Source organism: Castor canadensis, chromosome 9 (genome assembly GCF_047511655.1).
Source record: "Castor canadensis chromosome 9, mCasCan1.hap1v2, whole genome shotgun sequence".
Lineage (NCBI taxonomy): Eukaryota > Metazoa > Chordata > Mammalia > Rodentia > Castoridae > Castor > Castor canadensis.
The window spans coordinates 149,925,679-149,942,000 of NC_133394.1; the positions used below are offsets into that span (position 1 = coordinate 149,925,679).

General features: G+C 42.5%; 1 protein-coding gene across 5 annotated transcripts in view; it reads left to right on the plus strand.

Annotated features, from left to right (window-relative positions):
• Stk32b (serine/threonine kinase 32B) overlaps positions 1-16,322 on the plus strand; it is a 331,454-nt gene that overhangs the window by 19,828 nt on the left and 295,304 nt on the right. The window contains exons 1-2 of one of the 5 annotated variants that reach the window (XM_074042634.1): positions 7,604-8,114; positions 8,818-8,995. The exons of the other annotated variants lie outside the window; for them this stretch is intronic. Of the exons in view, the coding sequence (XP_073898735.1) occupies positions 8,899-8,995 (97 nt within the window). The 5' untranslated portion in view covers positions 7,604-8,114; positions 8,818-8,898. Of the gene's footprint in view, positions 1-7,603; positions 8,115-8,817; positions 8,996-16,322 lie in introns of those variants that run through there. 5 annotated transcript variants of the gene reach the window in all.

Genomic DNA, 16,322 nt, shown 5'->3' on the forward strand with positions numbered 1-16,322 from the left:
AAGATATTTCAGGCTTAGCCTGTCACCTGCAAGCTCAAATTTTGAATCAGCGGTCATACATTTGTATGTGGCCATCTAGTGGGAAGTCATATTTAATGTCCTTCAATTGTACACTCTCCTCTCTCCCTTGTCCCCAGATCTACTGCTTCCCCAGGCTCCCCTACCTCGCAAATAGCACTTCCTGAGTCCACCTTAGCTTCTCTTGGCGTATTGCACACACTTGTGTCCTGTACTCCCAGTACTCCTGTCCCTGGACTCTTTCCCCATGCCTTTTGATACCAAAACTGGAAAACCTAGAACAAAGGTCTCATTTGTCTGAGAACCCCACTCCCAAGTCTCTTTATTTTCAGTCCTTTGAGTGTATTGAGACTTAGGCTCAGCTTTTGATACACCGGGTAAACAGACCATGCATGCTGGAAAGAATGTGTACCCTACAGCTATTGTTGCAGCGTTTAACAAATGTCACTGCTTATTCAAGGTGTCTATGTCCTTGTTGAGTTTTGTTGCTTTTAAAAATTAATTACTGAGAGGAGTGTCTTAACATTTTTCTGTACGATCGTGAATTTTCTGTCGTCTTCAGTTTTGTTGGCTTTTTATGTATTTTCAGTGTTTATAGTTACCTGCACATTTGCGATGATTATTTGGTCAGCTAACACTATAGAGATAAGAATGCTTTGTCTCAGGAAAAGCAGCTGCTGTGAGTGTGGTCACAGCAGCTCTTACAAACATCTGTACCTTTTAATTTCAGCATCACTTGAAGTAGCACATGGTTGCATCTTTGGTATTTTGGCTGCAAAACTGTTTTTTTGGGGAGTTTAGTAGTTAGGGTTAACATAGTCACTGACGTGGCTGGGTTTAATTCTACCACCTTTGGATTTATTTTCTCTGTTCTTTGCTCTTCTTTTTTCTCTTTTGTATTTTTGTTAGGTTAATAACTTTGGCTTTCTGTTCTTTCTCCAGTATTGGCCTTTTAGCTAAATCTCTTTGTATTTTAAGTGGTAGCTGCGGGGATTGAAATATACTGCCTTAACTCACCAGTCTGATTTGCAGGCTCCACTTCTACCTGTGAAAGCAAAGAGACTACAACGGTTTTGTTCCATTCTCCATCTGTGTCCTGTTTCCTCATGTACTTTAATCTTTACATGTGATATAAAATTCATGGTATATGGGTATTTTAACATGATTGTTTTTCAAAAAGTGTTTTTCATCAGTGGACAAATGTAAATATTTCCAGTGCTCTTAATTACTTCTTGTAGATTCAATTTTTTCTTATATATCTTTCCTTCAGTCTAAAAAGTTCCTTTACCCTTTCTGGTAATGCAAACTTGCCGGTAACAAATAATTCCAGCTTCTGTGGATGTAAGATGTCTTTATTTCACTTTGGTTTGGAAGAGCATTTTTATTGGACACAGGATTGTAAGTTGACAAATATTTTTTCCAGCACTTTAAAGATCCATTCCTGCATCTTCACTTTGCTGTTATGATGAGAGCCAGCCACCATGAAATCCTTCTTCTCTGTGTAATGTGTCTTTTTATCCTGGCTGCTTTGATGATTTTGCTTGAAGTTTTGCTTTTATCAATTTGCCTCTGATCTGTCCAGGTATGTTTTGTTGTTGTTGTTTTTCGGCTTAGGCATTGTAGAGCCTCTTCAGTAGTGGATTGATGGTTTGGAAAACTTTTCGGCAATATTTTTCTATTTTGTGTCACATTCTCTCTTCTCTCCTTCTCCCAGCACTCCTATAATATGTATGTCAGACTGTTTATACATTCTGCATGTTATGGAGATAGAGTGACAGCAAGGCAGGGGCAGGAGCAGAGAGAAAGAAAGAGGGAGAGGGACAGGGAGGGGGAGGGGGAGAGGGAGAGAGATTGAGAGAGAGAGAGAGAGAGAGAGAGAGAGAGAGAGAGAGAGAGATTTTGTCACCCTGCTTTAGTTTGGATACTTTTCTATTGAATGTCTTCAAGTTTACAGAGCCTCTCTTCTATTGCTCTTTCTATTCAATGAATTCTCAGATTTGAGATATTGTATATTTTAGATTTAGGATTTTCATTTATTTTTTTCTTTCAAAATTTCCTTCTCTCTCCTAAAATCCCTCAAGTCACCATCCAGTGTACTCATTTTCTCTCTATCAATCTTTTGAGTTCTGCTAATTTCAACTTCATAACTGTGTTGTCAGTTTCTGTGGGTTCTTCTTCAGGTGTCTAGAAACTTTCTTTGTGTGCGAGGTATCGTGGAAGATGTCGCTGTTTATAGCACTACAAGACGCCTAGCATGATAAACGTTAGCGCCCATTTTCATTGGAGAATGTTCTGACAAATTCTGGGCCATCTTTCTCATTGGAGTTTTAACTTCAGATATTTCTCGGTTTAGTGTGGATACTTACTTATTATCTTCCTCTGCAGAGAGCTGAGATTTTTCCAGTAGGAGTAGAAAGTACTGGCTGTCTATTTTGATCACTAGGCTTTTGGGTTCAGACTTTGGTAGGACGGGTTTCTTTTGGTTTTGGTTTTCATTCTCCACCGCAGCCTTTGCTTGCAGGACCTGGCACTTACTCCTGCTGGACTTGGCATCTCCAGCACCGCTGTAATCTCTGCTCTGCTCTTTTCATTTTTTATTTGTTGTGAAGGATTCCTTGGAGTCTCATTTCAGGAGCTACCCAAGGACCTAAAGGAGTTTGTGTGCACATTTTGAGACATGAAAATTAATTTTTGTGTCCTATTTTTTTCTTTAGTATAAATTCCAGCAGTGTGATTATTTCATAAAGAGGGAAAATCTTCTTAGAATTTATTTAAATAAGATGCTGACATTTCAGAACTTTGTACTGTTTTGTTGCCACCAGAAAAGCGCAAGTATAACAATTCTACCATGACTTCATTTAAAAAAGTGTTAGCAAAATAAGCTGGGTGTGGTGGCACACTCCTTTAATGCCATGTATTGCAGGAGGAAGAGATCTGGAAGATTGCTGATCAAAAAAGTTAGCAAGAGTCTAGCTAAAAACCAAGCCAGGTATGGTAGTTCATGTCTGTAATCCCAACTACACAGCAGACAGAGGTAGAACGGTCATAGTCAGAGCCCAGCCTGGGAAGAAAAAGTGAGACCCTATCTGAACAATAAGTACAACCCAAGCAGGGCCAGGGGTATGGCTCGAGTGTAGAGCGCTTGCCTGGCAAGCGTACTGCCCCAAGTTCAAACCCCATTGCCACAAAAAAAAAAAAAAAAAAAGGGTAAGTATTATGGAATTTGTTTTCTTTTTTTAATAGATTTGAAATGGAATTTGAGAGTTTCACGAGTTTCCATGACATTCATCCACAGTGTAAATTTTATTCACATTTGTATAACCTCTGTAAAAATCACTGTTAAATGCTTTCCTTTTCTTCTGTAGTGTTTTTAAAATTAAAATATATCTTGAAATCAGATCTTTTTCCATCTCAGCTATGGACCCTGTGCTCACCTGGTGTCAAGGTTTATTTTCTCCTCCTTTTAAGATTAATTTATCTGCAAAAAAATTATATATTAATCAAAATCTGTCAAGTATTTTAATTCTTTATACTGTTATTACATGCTTTTTTCATAGAAAAATTGAAAATTCAGAAACTTGAAAAAAATTACCCAGTGATCTTCATTTAAATGGATTTCTCAGGGTTCCTTTTCCAAGCCTAGGGCTTGTTTTGTTTTTGTTTTTTTTTTCCTTAACATTGCAGGTGCAATTTTTGTCCCACTTCCCACTTAACAAGTGTCAGAGAAACAGTTTCCTGTTCTTTGAGCTGCTTGTGTAATGCAGGGGTCCATGTGGGTACATATTTTCTTTTTTTTTTTTTGTGATACTGGGGTTTGAACTCAGGGATTTGCACTTGCTAGGCATGTGCTCTACCCCTTGAGGCACACTTCACCCCTTTATGGCTTGACTTTTTTGGTTTATGGTTTTTGAGACAGGGTCTTGCTTTTGCCTGTGGCCTGGCCTGCGATCCTTCTAAATTCCTGCCATAGCTGGGATGACAGGCACGAACCACTACATCCATCTACTTATGTTAAGACGGGGTCTCCTGAGCCTTTTGCCCAGGCTGGCCTTGAACCACAGTCCTCCCAGTCTCAGCCTCTGAAGTAGCTGCCACACGTCACTCACATTCTTCTAATTTTATCAGTCATTTTATTGCATATCAACCTAATATCCAGTAATAAACAATAAGCACTTGTTTCTTGCTCATACTTCTGAGGGCCTGGAACCCGAGCTGAAGATGTGGAGGAAACACGGGTCAGTCCATCTCGGGGCAGGGGCAGAGGGCCAGGCAAAGCCCAGCCTTACGGGCACATCTCACACTTCTGCTTGGTCGTGTCTGTTTCCGTGCCATTGGCTGAAGTCAGTCACATGACAAAGCCCAAAGTCAAGGTGTCAGAGGAAGGTGTGCTCTGACCTGAGGTGGTCCTACTCCCGTGAGCGGACAGAACTCCTGGGGTAAGAATAAGAAGCCACTCTACACAGCAGTGGCTCAATGTCGCATTGTAACCACTGCATGTTAATCCACTGGGATGCACTGTTGCTTTCTATCTTGTCCCCTATTTGGGGACATTTAGCTTACCCTTGTTTCTTTTACAAATGATGCTAAATTGATATCTTTGTTAAGAAATTTTCGCCTGCATTAAGGATCATTTTCTTATAATCGTTAACTCCCCTAGGGTAGAATTACTGAGCCAAAGCCTAGGGACATTTCTTAGCATCTTATGAGTCACAGCGTCACTCTGGGTTGCTGACAAGCATTTTTCTTTAAATCGTTTTTCACTGATGGGTAAGTACTGCATATTCATCAGGTTGATCGATGGTGACATATCTGCATTTTGCATCTTCTCAACATGCCGGAAACACGTTGAATTGTAAGCTGGTGGACTGCGCACGTGGTAATTACAGGTTACAGAATGGTAGTGGTGACAACGTATACATGTGTAAATCTTTGCCGTGGTTACAGTGGCCACGATGATAGGACATACTGATATCATAAGGTACTTGGGCTTTTTTTTTTATGATATCATAAAGTCTGGGCCAGAGAGGGACTCTTCATTCCTTCCTTGTAAAATCTTACTAGGCAGTAAGTTTTCTTTCTCTGAATTATTATGGGCAGGCTAGGTCACTGGAGAAGAAGGTCAAAGAGAGAAGACAAAGGCTTTGTTTGTTGGTTGTTGGTTGGGTCACTATCTGCAGGGACACCCAGATGGGCTTCTGGTCATCTGGAGGCCCTGGCAGTACTGAGCTGCCTCCGTGCTCTGTCAACTGTCTGTGAGCAGGCACCTTGTTTGCCATGTTTCCTTAGGTGTAGTCAACAAACTAGAAGGTGTGTCACACAGTGGTTCCATGTAACATCAATTGAACGAGTATGTGTTCTCAAGGGGACACTGTCCAAAACAGGAGCACAGGAGCCTTTTCTTCTCTTCCTTCTCTTACTAGTGGGCGCAGTACTTCCTGGAAGCTACCTGTGGACTTTCCCTTGCAGCTCATTGGTCACATGTCCCTGCCCTGGACCAATCACTGGCCAAAATACACAACTACTCTGTGTCCTGGATCCATAAGGATTTACTCCTCTGGAGCCTTCAGCCAGAAAGATGGCAGAATGGCTTTAGGGTGGACAAACTCTAGTGTCTGTTACAGTCTAAAAAAACAAAAAAACCCAAAAATAAATTACCACAATGTGAAAAGTGGAAGATAAAAATTCATCTGAGTACAATGTAAGGTCACATTTCAGTGACATTAATGATGCAGCCTGTGTGAGCCTTTGCCCCAAGGGTGGAGAATTCTGGGGATTTGGTTGCAAAGTCCTCATTTGATCAAAGTTGATCCCATCTGGCACCTCCAGTGGCTTTGTCCACTCTGGGTTAAACACCACCCAGGATGCCCCTTGTTGAATTCAGAGACAACAGTGACACTTGGGGAGCTGCCCACCACCACCTCACTTGCCAGGTCATTGTCCCCAGATTTCCATGTCTGGCCTCAACCTCCCCATCACCACTGTCTTTTCCCAAATGTTCCCAACCCCACACCCACTTTTCTCAGAAGATCAGTGTCTCTGCCACTGAGAAGAGGGCCTGCCTGGGGGAGAGTGTTACGGTGGAATTGGTGCCACCTCAGCTTTCAGTCTGTTTCATTTTGTGCAACAACATGTGAGATCAGAATAACTATGTGCATTAAAACAAAATCATTTTTATCGTAAAACTGAAACAAAGATGCTGAAAATGCTACAGTTAAGAGAGGAAAGAATTCTTGTCACCCAGAGACAATTATAGGCAGTAGTGACTCCTCCCCCAGCATTTTTTAAGTGTACACTGTTTATTTTACATTGTAGCTATACCATTTCATATTCCGTATTGACAACTTTTTTTAAACCGTGTTCCGAATTCTTAATGAAACATTGTAATGGCTGCACCGTGCTCCATCGTGAGGACATACAAGAACGTGTTTTAACTGCTCCCACTGGACGTCTGGGCTCTCTCCAGGTTTTTATTTTTGGGAGTATGAATGTATAAGATGGAACCTAAACTTGTCCATAAACTTGTCCACACTTTCTGCTCGTTCCTCAGAATGGATTACTTGAAGGGAAATTAAAGAGGTGAAATTTATGAACGTTGTGAGAGTCTTGAGTTTTACTCTTGAATTAATTTGCATAAAATTTATGTCAGTGCTTGACTTTCCATACCCTAGGCTGCTGCTACAGAACATTTTTAACTATTTGCTAATTAAAAAGGCAACAATTTCATCCACTTGTTTTAGGGGCTTGCTGTTGCTTAGTGAGTTAATAGTTCTACACATGGTAATTGCTATGCACAGAAAATCGAACTCTTGATCTAAGTTATTACTAAACAGCTCCTTCCTGCAGCCAGTGGAAACTCCATCCTTCCAGATGCCCAGAACAAAACTTTGGGGTTGTCTTTGACTCCTCATTCCTCACCCGGTCTACAACAGCTTCCTCTGCATGAAGCCACTGTTCCTTCCAGGCTCAGGCCACTGTCACCTTTGCGTCTCTGCAGCAGCCTGTAGTGTTCACCCCATGTCAGATAGCAACCCAGCACAGCAGCCAGGACATCGCAGTGAGCTGCTGCTCAGATCAGGTGCTCCAGTGTACGCGGTGGCTCCCCAGGGCATTTTGTGCAAAAGTCAAAGGATGGAATTCTGGGAGTCTCTCTGTGAGCAAGCCCCGCCCCTCGCAAGCCCCACCCCTCTCAGACATGGTCTTCTACTTTCACCTTTACTTTCTCACTGGTTCTTGGGTATCATATCCATGGTGACCTCAGGACCTTTGATCTTACCGTCTGCTCCTGTTACACGCACTTTCTTGCTTGCTATGCTTTGCACACTGCAGCACTGCCACAGGACATCTGCACAGCCTCTCCATCTGCCTGAGCCGTTCTTCCTCGGGTACACCTGCAGCTGGTTTCCTTGCTTCCATTAGGGTCTTTCCTGAAATGTGGCTGTTTTCTCAGTGAGGTCTTCTCTGGCCTTCTTGTTTCATCTTTCTACCCCTACTGTCATCTCCCCACACTCTCATTGCTATCTAATGGCCAGGTGTTTTGTTTATTTATCTTAATTGTTTGCACTTCCACTAAAATTATCGTAAGGCAGAGATTTTTTCCCTCAACTTTTGGAGATGACTGACACATCAAGTTACATATGTTTAAGGTGTATGATGTGATGTTTTCATGTACACATGCACTATGAAATGATCACCACAAATGAGGTATTGGACATGTCTGTCACCTCGCGGGAGTCCCTGTGTGTGTAGGAAGAATACATGAAGTCGACTGACTTACAGAACCTCAAATATGTGATATGTGCTTACCAACTCGTCTCACCAAGCTGTACATCAGGTCTCCAGACTCTGCAATCCTGGTTCTGAACATTTTCCCCGTTTCCAACTTCTCCCTGTTTTCCCCACGCCATAGCCCTGAACCTATGAGTGCAATCAACACACCGCCCTACGCTGATTCCGTACGAGTTCAAGTGCTTCAGATCCTACACGTGCGAGATCACACGGCATCTCTGCGTCTGGCTCGCCGCACTTTGCATGTCGTCCGGCTTCATCCGTGTCATTGCAAATGGCAGGCCTTCACCGCTTAAAAGCTGAATCATATGGTATGAAAACAGACCCTATTTTCCTGATTCACTCGTCCATCAGCAAACACTTAGGTCATGTGCACATCGTGGCATTGTAGAGAAGGCTGCAAGGAACCTATTCCTTATATTCCCTTGGCTACACGGCTATACCTGGGAGTGGAATTGCTGGATCATAAAGTAATTCTATTTTAATTTTTTTGCAGTGCTGGGGATCAAACCTAGGACTTTGCATATACCAGGCAACTGCTTTTTCACTGAGACACACCTCATCCCTTTGTTTTTTTGGGGAACAGGGCTTGGATATGTATCTTAGGTTGGCTTTAAACCTAATGTAGCTCAGGCTTACCTCAAACTCATGATCTGTTTACCTCACCTTCCTGGGTGCTGGTATTACAGGGGTGCACTACCATGCCCGGCTTAGTCTTAATTATTCAAGGAACCTCCATACTGACGATAATAATTTATATACCACCAATGGATCATTCTTGCCAAAACTTGTCTTTCGTCTTTTTAATAAAAGCCATTCTAGCAGGTGTGAAATGCTATCAGACTGTGGTTATAACTTATGTTATATGCCTGTTGGAGATTTCTGTCTTCTTTCAAGAAATGACTTTTGGGTCTTCTGCCTTTGTTTTCTTGCTACTAAGTAAAGTTCTTTACATATTTCGGGTATTAACCCCTTATCAGACCTATAGTTTACAAATATCTTCTCCTTCTATAGCTTGTCTCCGTTGATCCTTTGCTGTACAGAAGCTTTTGGTTCGATGCTGTGGGTCTCACACCCCGAAGCGCCTAAGTTCCCATGCTTCCCCCAGCCTGGCGGAGTCAGCCCAGCTGTCTGCGTGTGCTGGGAGACATTTGGCAGAGGCTCACCCTTGCAGTCCCTGGAGTGTGCACAGGTAGCCATCCTGGGACAGAAGGAGAGGGGCGAGGTACGCAGTGTTGGGGGCACCCATGGGCTAGCTGGGGAGAGTCACAGGTGAAGTGTTCCAAGGTCATCTCAGGCTTGCAAGAGGACTTCCTCATGCAGTCTGCAGATCAGTTAGTAGGAATCCCAGCCCTTTGTGGAGGAAGAACCCCTTTGGGGTGGGGATTTTTGACTGCTTGGTCCACTCCTGTGTCCTGAGCATCAAGTGCTCAGGGCAGTAGCAGCTCTTGAGCATTTGAGAGTGAATGAGTACGTGTGTCTTGCCTTCCACTGCATGTCTACCCAGAGCATTCTGCATTTGTCCATTTGGTATACCCATCACAATTTCTTTCCATCATAGAAATAACGTGCCAGGCACCTGTAGTCCCAGCTACTCAGGAGGCAGAGATCAGGAAGATCATGGTTTGAAGCCAGCCCGGGCAAATGATTCATGAGACCCTATCTTGAAAAAACCCATCACAGACATAGGGCTGGCAAGTGGCTCAAGGTGTAGACACTGAGTTCAAACCCCAGTACCATCCCAAAAAAGAAAAAAAATAATGTGTGTTCATAGTAAAAAAATATAAAAGGTCAAAAAATCACAGAGGATAAAAATCACTACTGTTGCTTATTCTGAGTGGAAACCATGTTAAATTTTGCTGAGGTTCCCAGGAGTGGTTTGCACGTCCATGCATAGTTCTTCTTAAATGCACTCATTGCTCAGTGCACTTTCGCATTCATCTTTCCACCTTCTGACAACCACGGGTATTTACTTTCCACGTTACGATAACCAAGTTTACATTAAATCTTCAATTACTTAACTTTACCTTAGCTCTTATTTCAGGCTGCTTGTGTTGTTTGCATTTGTTTGTCACTCTACATGACGTTGTGACAAGCAGCCTGGTGCAGGTCGGCATACGTCCCTGTCTCTGTTGTGGAGATGATGTTCTCGAACTAGAGTCTCTAAAGTAGAAGAGTTGGTGAATGTGTTCAGCCTCTAACATTTTGTCAGCTTTGAGACTGTCCCTGGAGAGTCCCTGAGATGGCTGAGATTCGTGTACAGTTTTCGAAATCTACTTAGAACTGTATCCTCGCTGCTTCAAGTGCCTGTGAGAGGTGCCCATTTCATTTTTGGAGAGTGTTGAAGAGAGGCCACTTGACATTGTGGAGGAAAACAGACTCTGGACTGAGACCAGTTTAGTCACTTGTTGCTACAAGTCCTTGAGCGAGTCACTCTGTATCTGAGCCTTGCATGCTGCATCTGTCAGTCGCCTCTAATTCTATGAAGGGATAAATTGGATAAGCCTCCTCACAGAGACACTGACAGACAGTGCATGCTCAATAAATGAGCGTGGACACATGGACACACTTTTAAGCTGTCAAGGGTTAAAATTCCTTCCAGTATTCACTGTGTACAGAAATGAGAAATGAATCACTGTTTATACATTTGCAGTTGATAGCAGAAGAGCAGAGCACATCCATCTTGCTTTCTTCTGTTAGTTTGCTAGACTTTCTGCGTCTGCTTCTCTCTGCAAGACTCTGCCTTTCAGTGCTCCCCATTCCCCATGCAGGAACCTGTCCTGTGGTCCTCTGGGATACCTTGTGCCTCAGATAGAACTTCCTCTGGTGAACTTTGGAGTTCTTAATATTTCTCCAAATTGCTCCTATATTGCGATCACTTATTCTTTTTTCCCATTTTTATTAGGATATATTCATTGTACAGGGGGACTCATTATGACAACTCCCAATAGCCTTACATTGTACACTGGTTAGATCGCCCCCCACCATCTCCCCCCCTTCTTCCTCCCCTCCCCACTTCAAGCAATTGCGAGATGTTTCTTTGTTTTATTTCATATAGGTATATAGAGCCCATCAGCCGTATGCCCTCACCTTAATCTCCTCCACTCACCCTCCTTCCCCTAGTACCCCCCAATATACACTGTACCTATTTTACAGTCCTGCCTTTCATTATTAATTTAGAAGTTGATTGCCCATTTTGATTTCACTCCTGTGTTTTGAAGAAGTGACCACAGCATACGGGTTTGTCAGCTGGCACCCCTGTGTCTCACTGGGTACCCGCTGCCTGGATTGACTCCTGTATTATAAACACACCAGTATCTTTGTGCCACCCAGACGTGTTTTTCACAGCATTACTTACAACAGTGGGAGATGGGAAGCAGCCTAAATAGTCAGCGTGATTGGAAAGATTCATAAGTTACGGCACTTTCTTGCATTAGAATAGTTATAATAAATGTGTATACAAGCATATTTATAAATATACATGTGCACACGTGCGTGCTGGGCAGGCACTCCAGAACTTGAACCTTGCTCCTTTTTACTTTAGTTGTTTTTCAGATAGGGTCTTGTACTTTTTGCCCAAGCTGGCCTTGACCTGTGATCCTCCTAATCTCTGCTTCCCACGTAGCTGGGATTATAGATGTGAGCCACTATGACCGGCCTGGAATATTTTGAAGGTATGAAAATAATGATGTTTTGAAATTTTAATCATGTGAACAGTGATTGTAATAAAAGTTAAATTCAGGGCAGAATTCTAAGGATGAAAAGAAAATAAGATACTCAAAATGCTGGCAAGAGATACAGTGACAGCAATTGTTTCTGAGTGGAAGGTTTTAAGATTTTTATCTTCTGTTCCTTTACATATTTTGATTTGGTTGGGTTTTCTTTCTTAAAAGTTTCCGTACTGAGAAAGAATTAGTTTCTTTGTTGGAACAAATGACTTGTATAAAAATCAAGGAAAATAAACTTACAATTAGTCCACTTAGCTCTTCTCAGTTACATAAATTAAAGTTAAATTCTGCTTCAGGGTAGAATCTTCTGGTGTGTTTAAGACAGTCATTAAGGCAATGATAAAATCCAGAAGCTCCTAAGTATTAACAATCTATCAGCTGAAAGACTCTGTGTCCCAATCGTCAGTCAATATTTAATGATGTAGCGAGGGCCTGTGGTGAGATTTATGTCAGTGGAAGTGTTGAAAAAAGCACAAATTGGCTCCCGGTTTTTAACCGTGTCTCAGCATTCCCAGAACAGAACTCTGAGTCACATTAACCCTCATGGTTCTCTGTGAACAAACATTCCTGTGCTCAAATCCAGCTGGGGAAATCCTGCAGCTTGGGGGACTGGCTTAGGGCCCAGGTGGGGGACTGGCTGATTGTATTCTTGACTCTGGTGATTAAGGCTTGGGACAATGCACTTGCCCTGCCTCTGCCTCGTTTCCTTGCCCCAACAATGGGAAATACATTGCCTGGCAACATGAATGTCAATTGAGATGATAATTGCGCTCTGTCTGCTGCGTCTGTTTTGTGCTCTGCCTCCTCTTGGAGTTGCTAGTATCAACAAGATAGCAAGGTCTCCAAGACACCATGCAGCCAGAGGATGAAAGGTGCTTGACTTTGCTCAGCAGCATGTCACAAGCCTGTCTCGTGACAGAGCATTGGAACAGTTGTCCTCCCAGGGAGATGGTACCTTGAAAACGTGGCTCTGATAACTCTGAGGAAGCACCCTGTGGCATCCGCGAGCATCTTCATGTTCAGAATAGATACCAGCAGGACCTTAGCACACATGGCAGAGTAAGGAACTCTGAAATACCACTCATGTGTAAAAGCAATGAAAAAATGGACAGAATAAGTCAAAAAGCAACTTCTTTGGAACTTGGGAAATTGAGCAAAGGCTTGGACAACCCATGGAACATTTATTTGAGAAGGCACCTGAATCAAGAGTGTCAGGTTTTCTGGTGCTGTGTCTTACCTTACTACCTTCACTTCCTACACTTCTAACTCAGCGATAGCCCTGAGTAGAACAATAGCTCAGTCTCTGTTTGCACCCTCACCAGAGGGAGCAAACAGACCTTATTCACAAAGAATTGCAACTGTCGACCTCAGTCTTGCTTGGAAGGGCTTCTCTTTATTTGCCACTTAGAACTTGTCTGCTGCTACCTGCAGGGGGGAACGCAAGGCATTTAACATTCCAGTCACTGCTGAGCAAGGTGACAGGTGATGTCTGTGCCAACCGTGGACTAAAAAGCTTTGGGAGGAGAGCTGGGGAAACAGGGCTTTTAAAAGTTCCTTCCTCATCCTAGAAATCTGCAGGGCCAGGCACGTTCTTCTCAGGGCTACATTCATGCTCATGAAGGACTTGAGAGAGCTCTGAGCTGCCTCCGCTCTTAACCTTGAGGACTGGTGGTGGCAGGACGTGAGGGCCAAGACCAAGCCAACAGCTGCCTGGCTGAGTGTGGGAGGCACAGTGTGCTCTCTACACAGAGCCAGGGTGCAAAGACTGGGCTCAAGCTTGGTTCTAGGAGTTTAGGGACATCTCTTTGCACTAAGCTAAGGGGATGGAAACTTCAGTGGTCACACATGATAAAGGATAGACTTTAAAGAATTAGTTAGAAAAGTCACTAAGTAAACAACACATACTCCAACAAAGAGCAGCAGCAACAGCAATAGGAAGAGGAAAGAATCTTATGCCCAGGGTTGTCACGTTATAGCGTCCAAAATATGTGGTTCGCAGTAAAGAATTACCAGGAGTGCAAACTTACCCAGGGAAAAGCAGAAACTGCCTATGGAAAGCCCAGAGGTCAAACCTTCTAGGCGACGACTTTAAATTGAGTTTGCTATTACTGCTTGTGGCACTGGGGATTGAAGTCACGTATGCACGCCACCATTTGAACCCTGCCCCAGACCGTTTTCTTTTTTTTTTTTTTCCTTTCTCTTTTATTATTCATATGTGCATACAAGGCTTGGTTCATTTCTCCCCCCTGCCCCAACCCCCTCCCTTACCATCCACTCCGCCCCCTCCCTCTCCCCACACCCCCTCAGTACCCAGCAGAAACTATTTTGCCCTTATTTCTAATTTTGTTGTAGAGAGAGTATAAGCAATAATAGGATTTGTTGCCCTTAACGCAGAGAAACTAAAGCAGATACCTTAAAAGCAACTGAGGCCAATAGGAAAAGGGGACCAGGAACTAGAGAAAAGGTGAGATCAAAAAGAATTAACCTAGAAGGTAACACCCATGCACAGGAAATCAATGTGAGTCAATGCCCTGTATAGCTATCCTTATCTCAACCAGCAAAAACCCTTGTTCCTTCCTATTATTGCTCAGACCGTTTTCTTTCGCTTTGTTTGTCAGAGAGATCTTGTGCTGGGGCCAACTCCAGTCACAATCCTTCTACCTTCACCTTTCAAGTAGCTGTGTACCACCAAGCCTGGCTTATTTTTGAGACAGGCTCACGCTCATTTTTTTTTTTGCTTGGGTTGGCCTCAAGCCACGATCTTCTCGCCTCCACCGCCTGAGTAACTGGGATTGCAGGTGTGAACCACCATGCCTGGCTAAATTGGGTATTGCAAATATACTCAAAGGATGGATGAAAACTACATATGAAGAACTAAAAGATAGACACCACATCTCATCAAAGGCCAATAAAAAGTAGAGAAAATAACCAAATAAATGTTCTTGACTTGAAAAGTGCAACAACTGAAGAGAGAAATTGATGAGAGGAACTCAACAATAGATCCAAGCAGACAGATAATGTAAAGATAACTGTGAACAGTGAAATTATCCAGCTGAGGAACAAAGAAAAAAAAAAAACAAAGAGAAATGAATGTAGTCTCACAAACCTATGTCATCCATCCTAACCATGGAAGGGGATTGTTACAGACAGTGGAAGAGAAAAGATAGTGATGGCCAAAACATACCAATTTTGATGAAAAACATTAATCTACACACCCAAGAAACTCAATGAACTCCTAGTAAAATAAACTTAAAGAGACCACATCTGAATCAAACTATCAAAAAGTCAGAAACAAAGAATCTTGACAAGAAATCAAGACAGAAGTGACTAACATAGGCAAAGATTAACAGCTGATTCACCATCAAAACTCGGAGGGAAGAAAGCAGTGAGGTGACATCCCAAGTGCTGAAAAAAAATCCTGTCAACTAAGAAGTCTGTGTCTGGAAAAACTGTCCTAAAAATGAAGGATGAATTGAGACATTCCCAGATAAACAGTGATTGAGAGTTTGTCACTCACAGCTGTCACCTGCAAGAAATGCTAAGGAGAGAGAGTTATTCAGAAAAGAAGTGTGAGGACAGAATCCAGTGACTCACATCCTACAGGAAGAAATTAGGAGCACCAGCAAAGGTTACAATGTAGACAATTGTAAGACATGGGGTAAATGTAATTTTGTTTTTGTCCTATCTGCATGAAGTAATTATTATAAATAAATATGTGCCCATAATTGACAGACACAAAGCTGTAATTTGTGGTGGTTGTTGCATGCAGGGAATGAGTGAGGCTATACAGGTGTAAAGTTTTTATGTTTATTTGAAATTAAGTTGGTGTTTATTTGACCTGGATTATTAGAAATTAAGATGCTAAGTGTAATCCCTGGGAAATAACAAAAACATATAGGGAAATGAGAAAGAAATTCATCAAAGGTATGCTAGAAAGATACCTGTTTAACAAAAAAGAAGGCTATAATAATTAAGGAATGAAGAAGACAGGACATGTAGAAAGAAAGTTCTCAAAAGGTGTCAAAAGTTAACTTCTCCTGCATCAGTAACTACATGAAATGTGTACAGCTTAACTCTCCAGTTCTATGGCAGATATTGGCATAACATTAAAACCCAGGTCCTAATCCAATGGCAGGTACAAGAGCCTCATTTTCAATCACAAGATACAAACAGGATGAAAGTAAAAGGATAAAAAATATATTCCAGGCTGTGCTGGTCAGCTTTCTTTGTTGTTGTGACAAATTACCTGAAATAATGTAAGGGGAAAATTTATTTTGGCTCACAGTTCCAGAGAGTTCAGTCCATGGTCAACTGGCTTTTATGCCTGTGATGAGGCAGATCACTGTGGAGTGGAAACCCGTGGTGAAGGAGGCTGCTCGCCTCATGGGAGCTGGGAAAAGAAAGAGGAGGGGACAGGGAGGAAGAGAGGGAGTGGGGGAGCAAGAGACAGAGATACAGAGGACAAGAAATGGGTTGGGGACAAGATATACCTTTCGAGAGCACACTCCCAGTGACCTCATTCCTCCAACCCAGCTCCACAGCCTAACAATCTATTTAGCTATGAACTCATCAATGAACTTAGTGTCTTTTTTATGGTTTGATTACGAAATGTCCCCCACAGCTGTGTTAAATGCTTTGTCCCCAGCTGGTGGCAGTATTTCAAGAAGTTCTGGGAATTTTAGGAGGTAGGGCCTAGCTAAGAGTTTTCCTTGAGTCTCAGGAGACTTTGAACTTGAGCTTTTGAATGATTTTGGAACTGTTTGGAGATGGACTGAATGCATTCACTTCGTG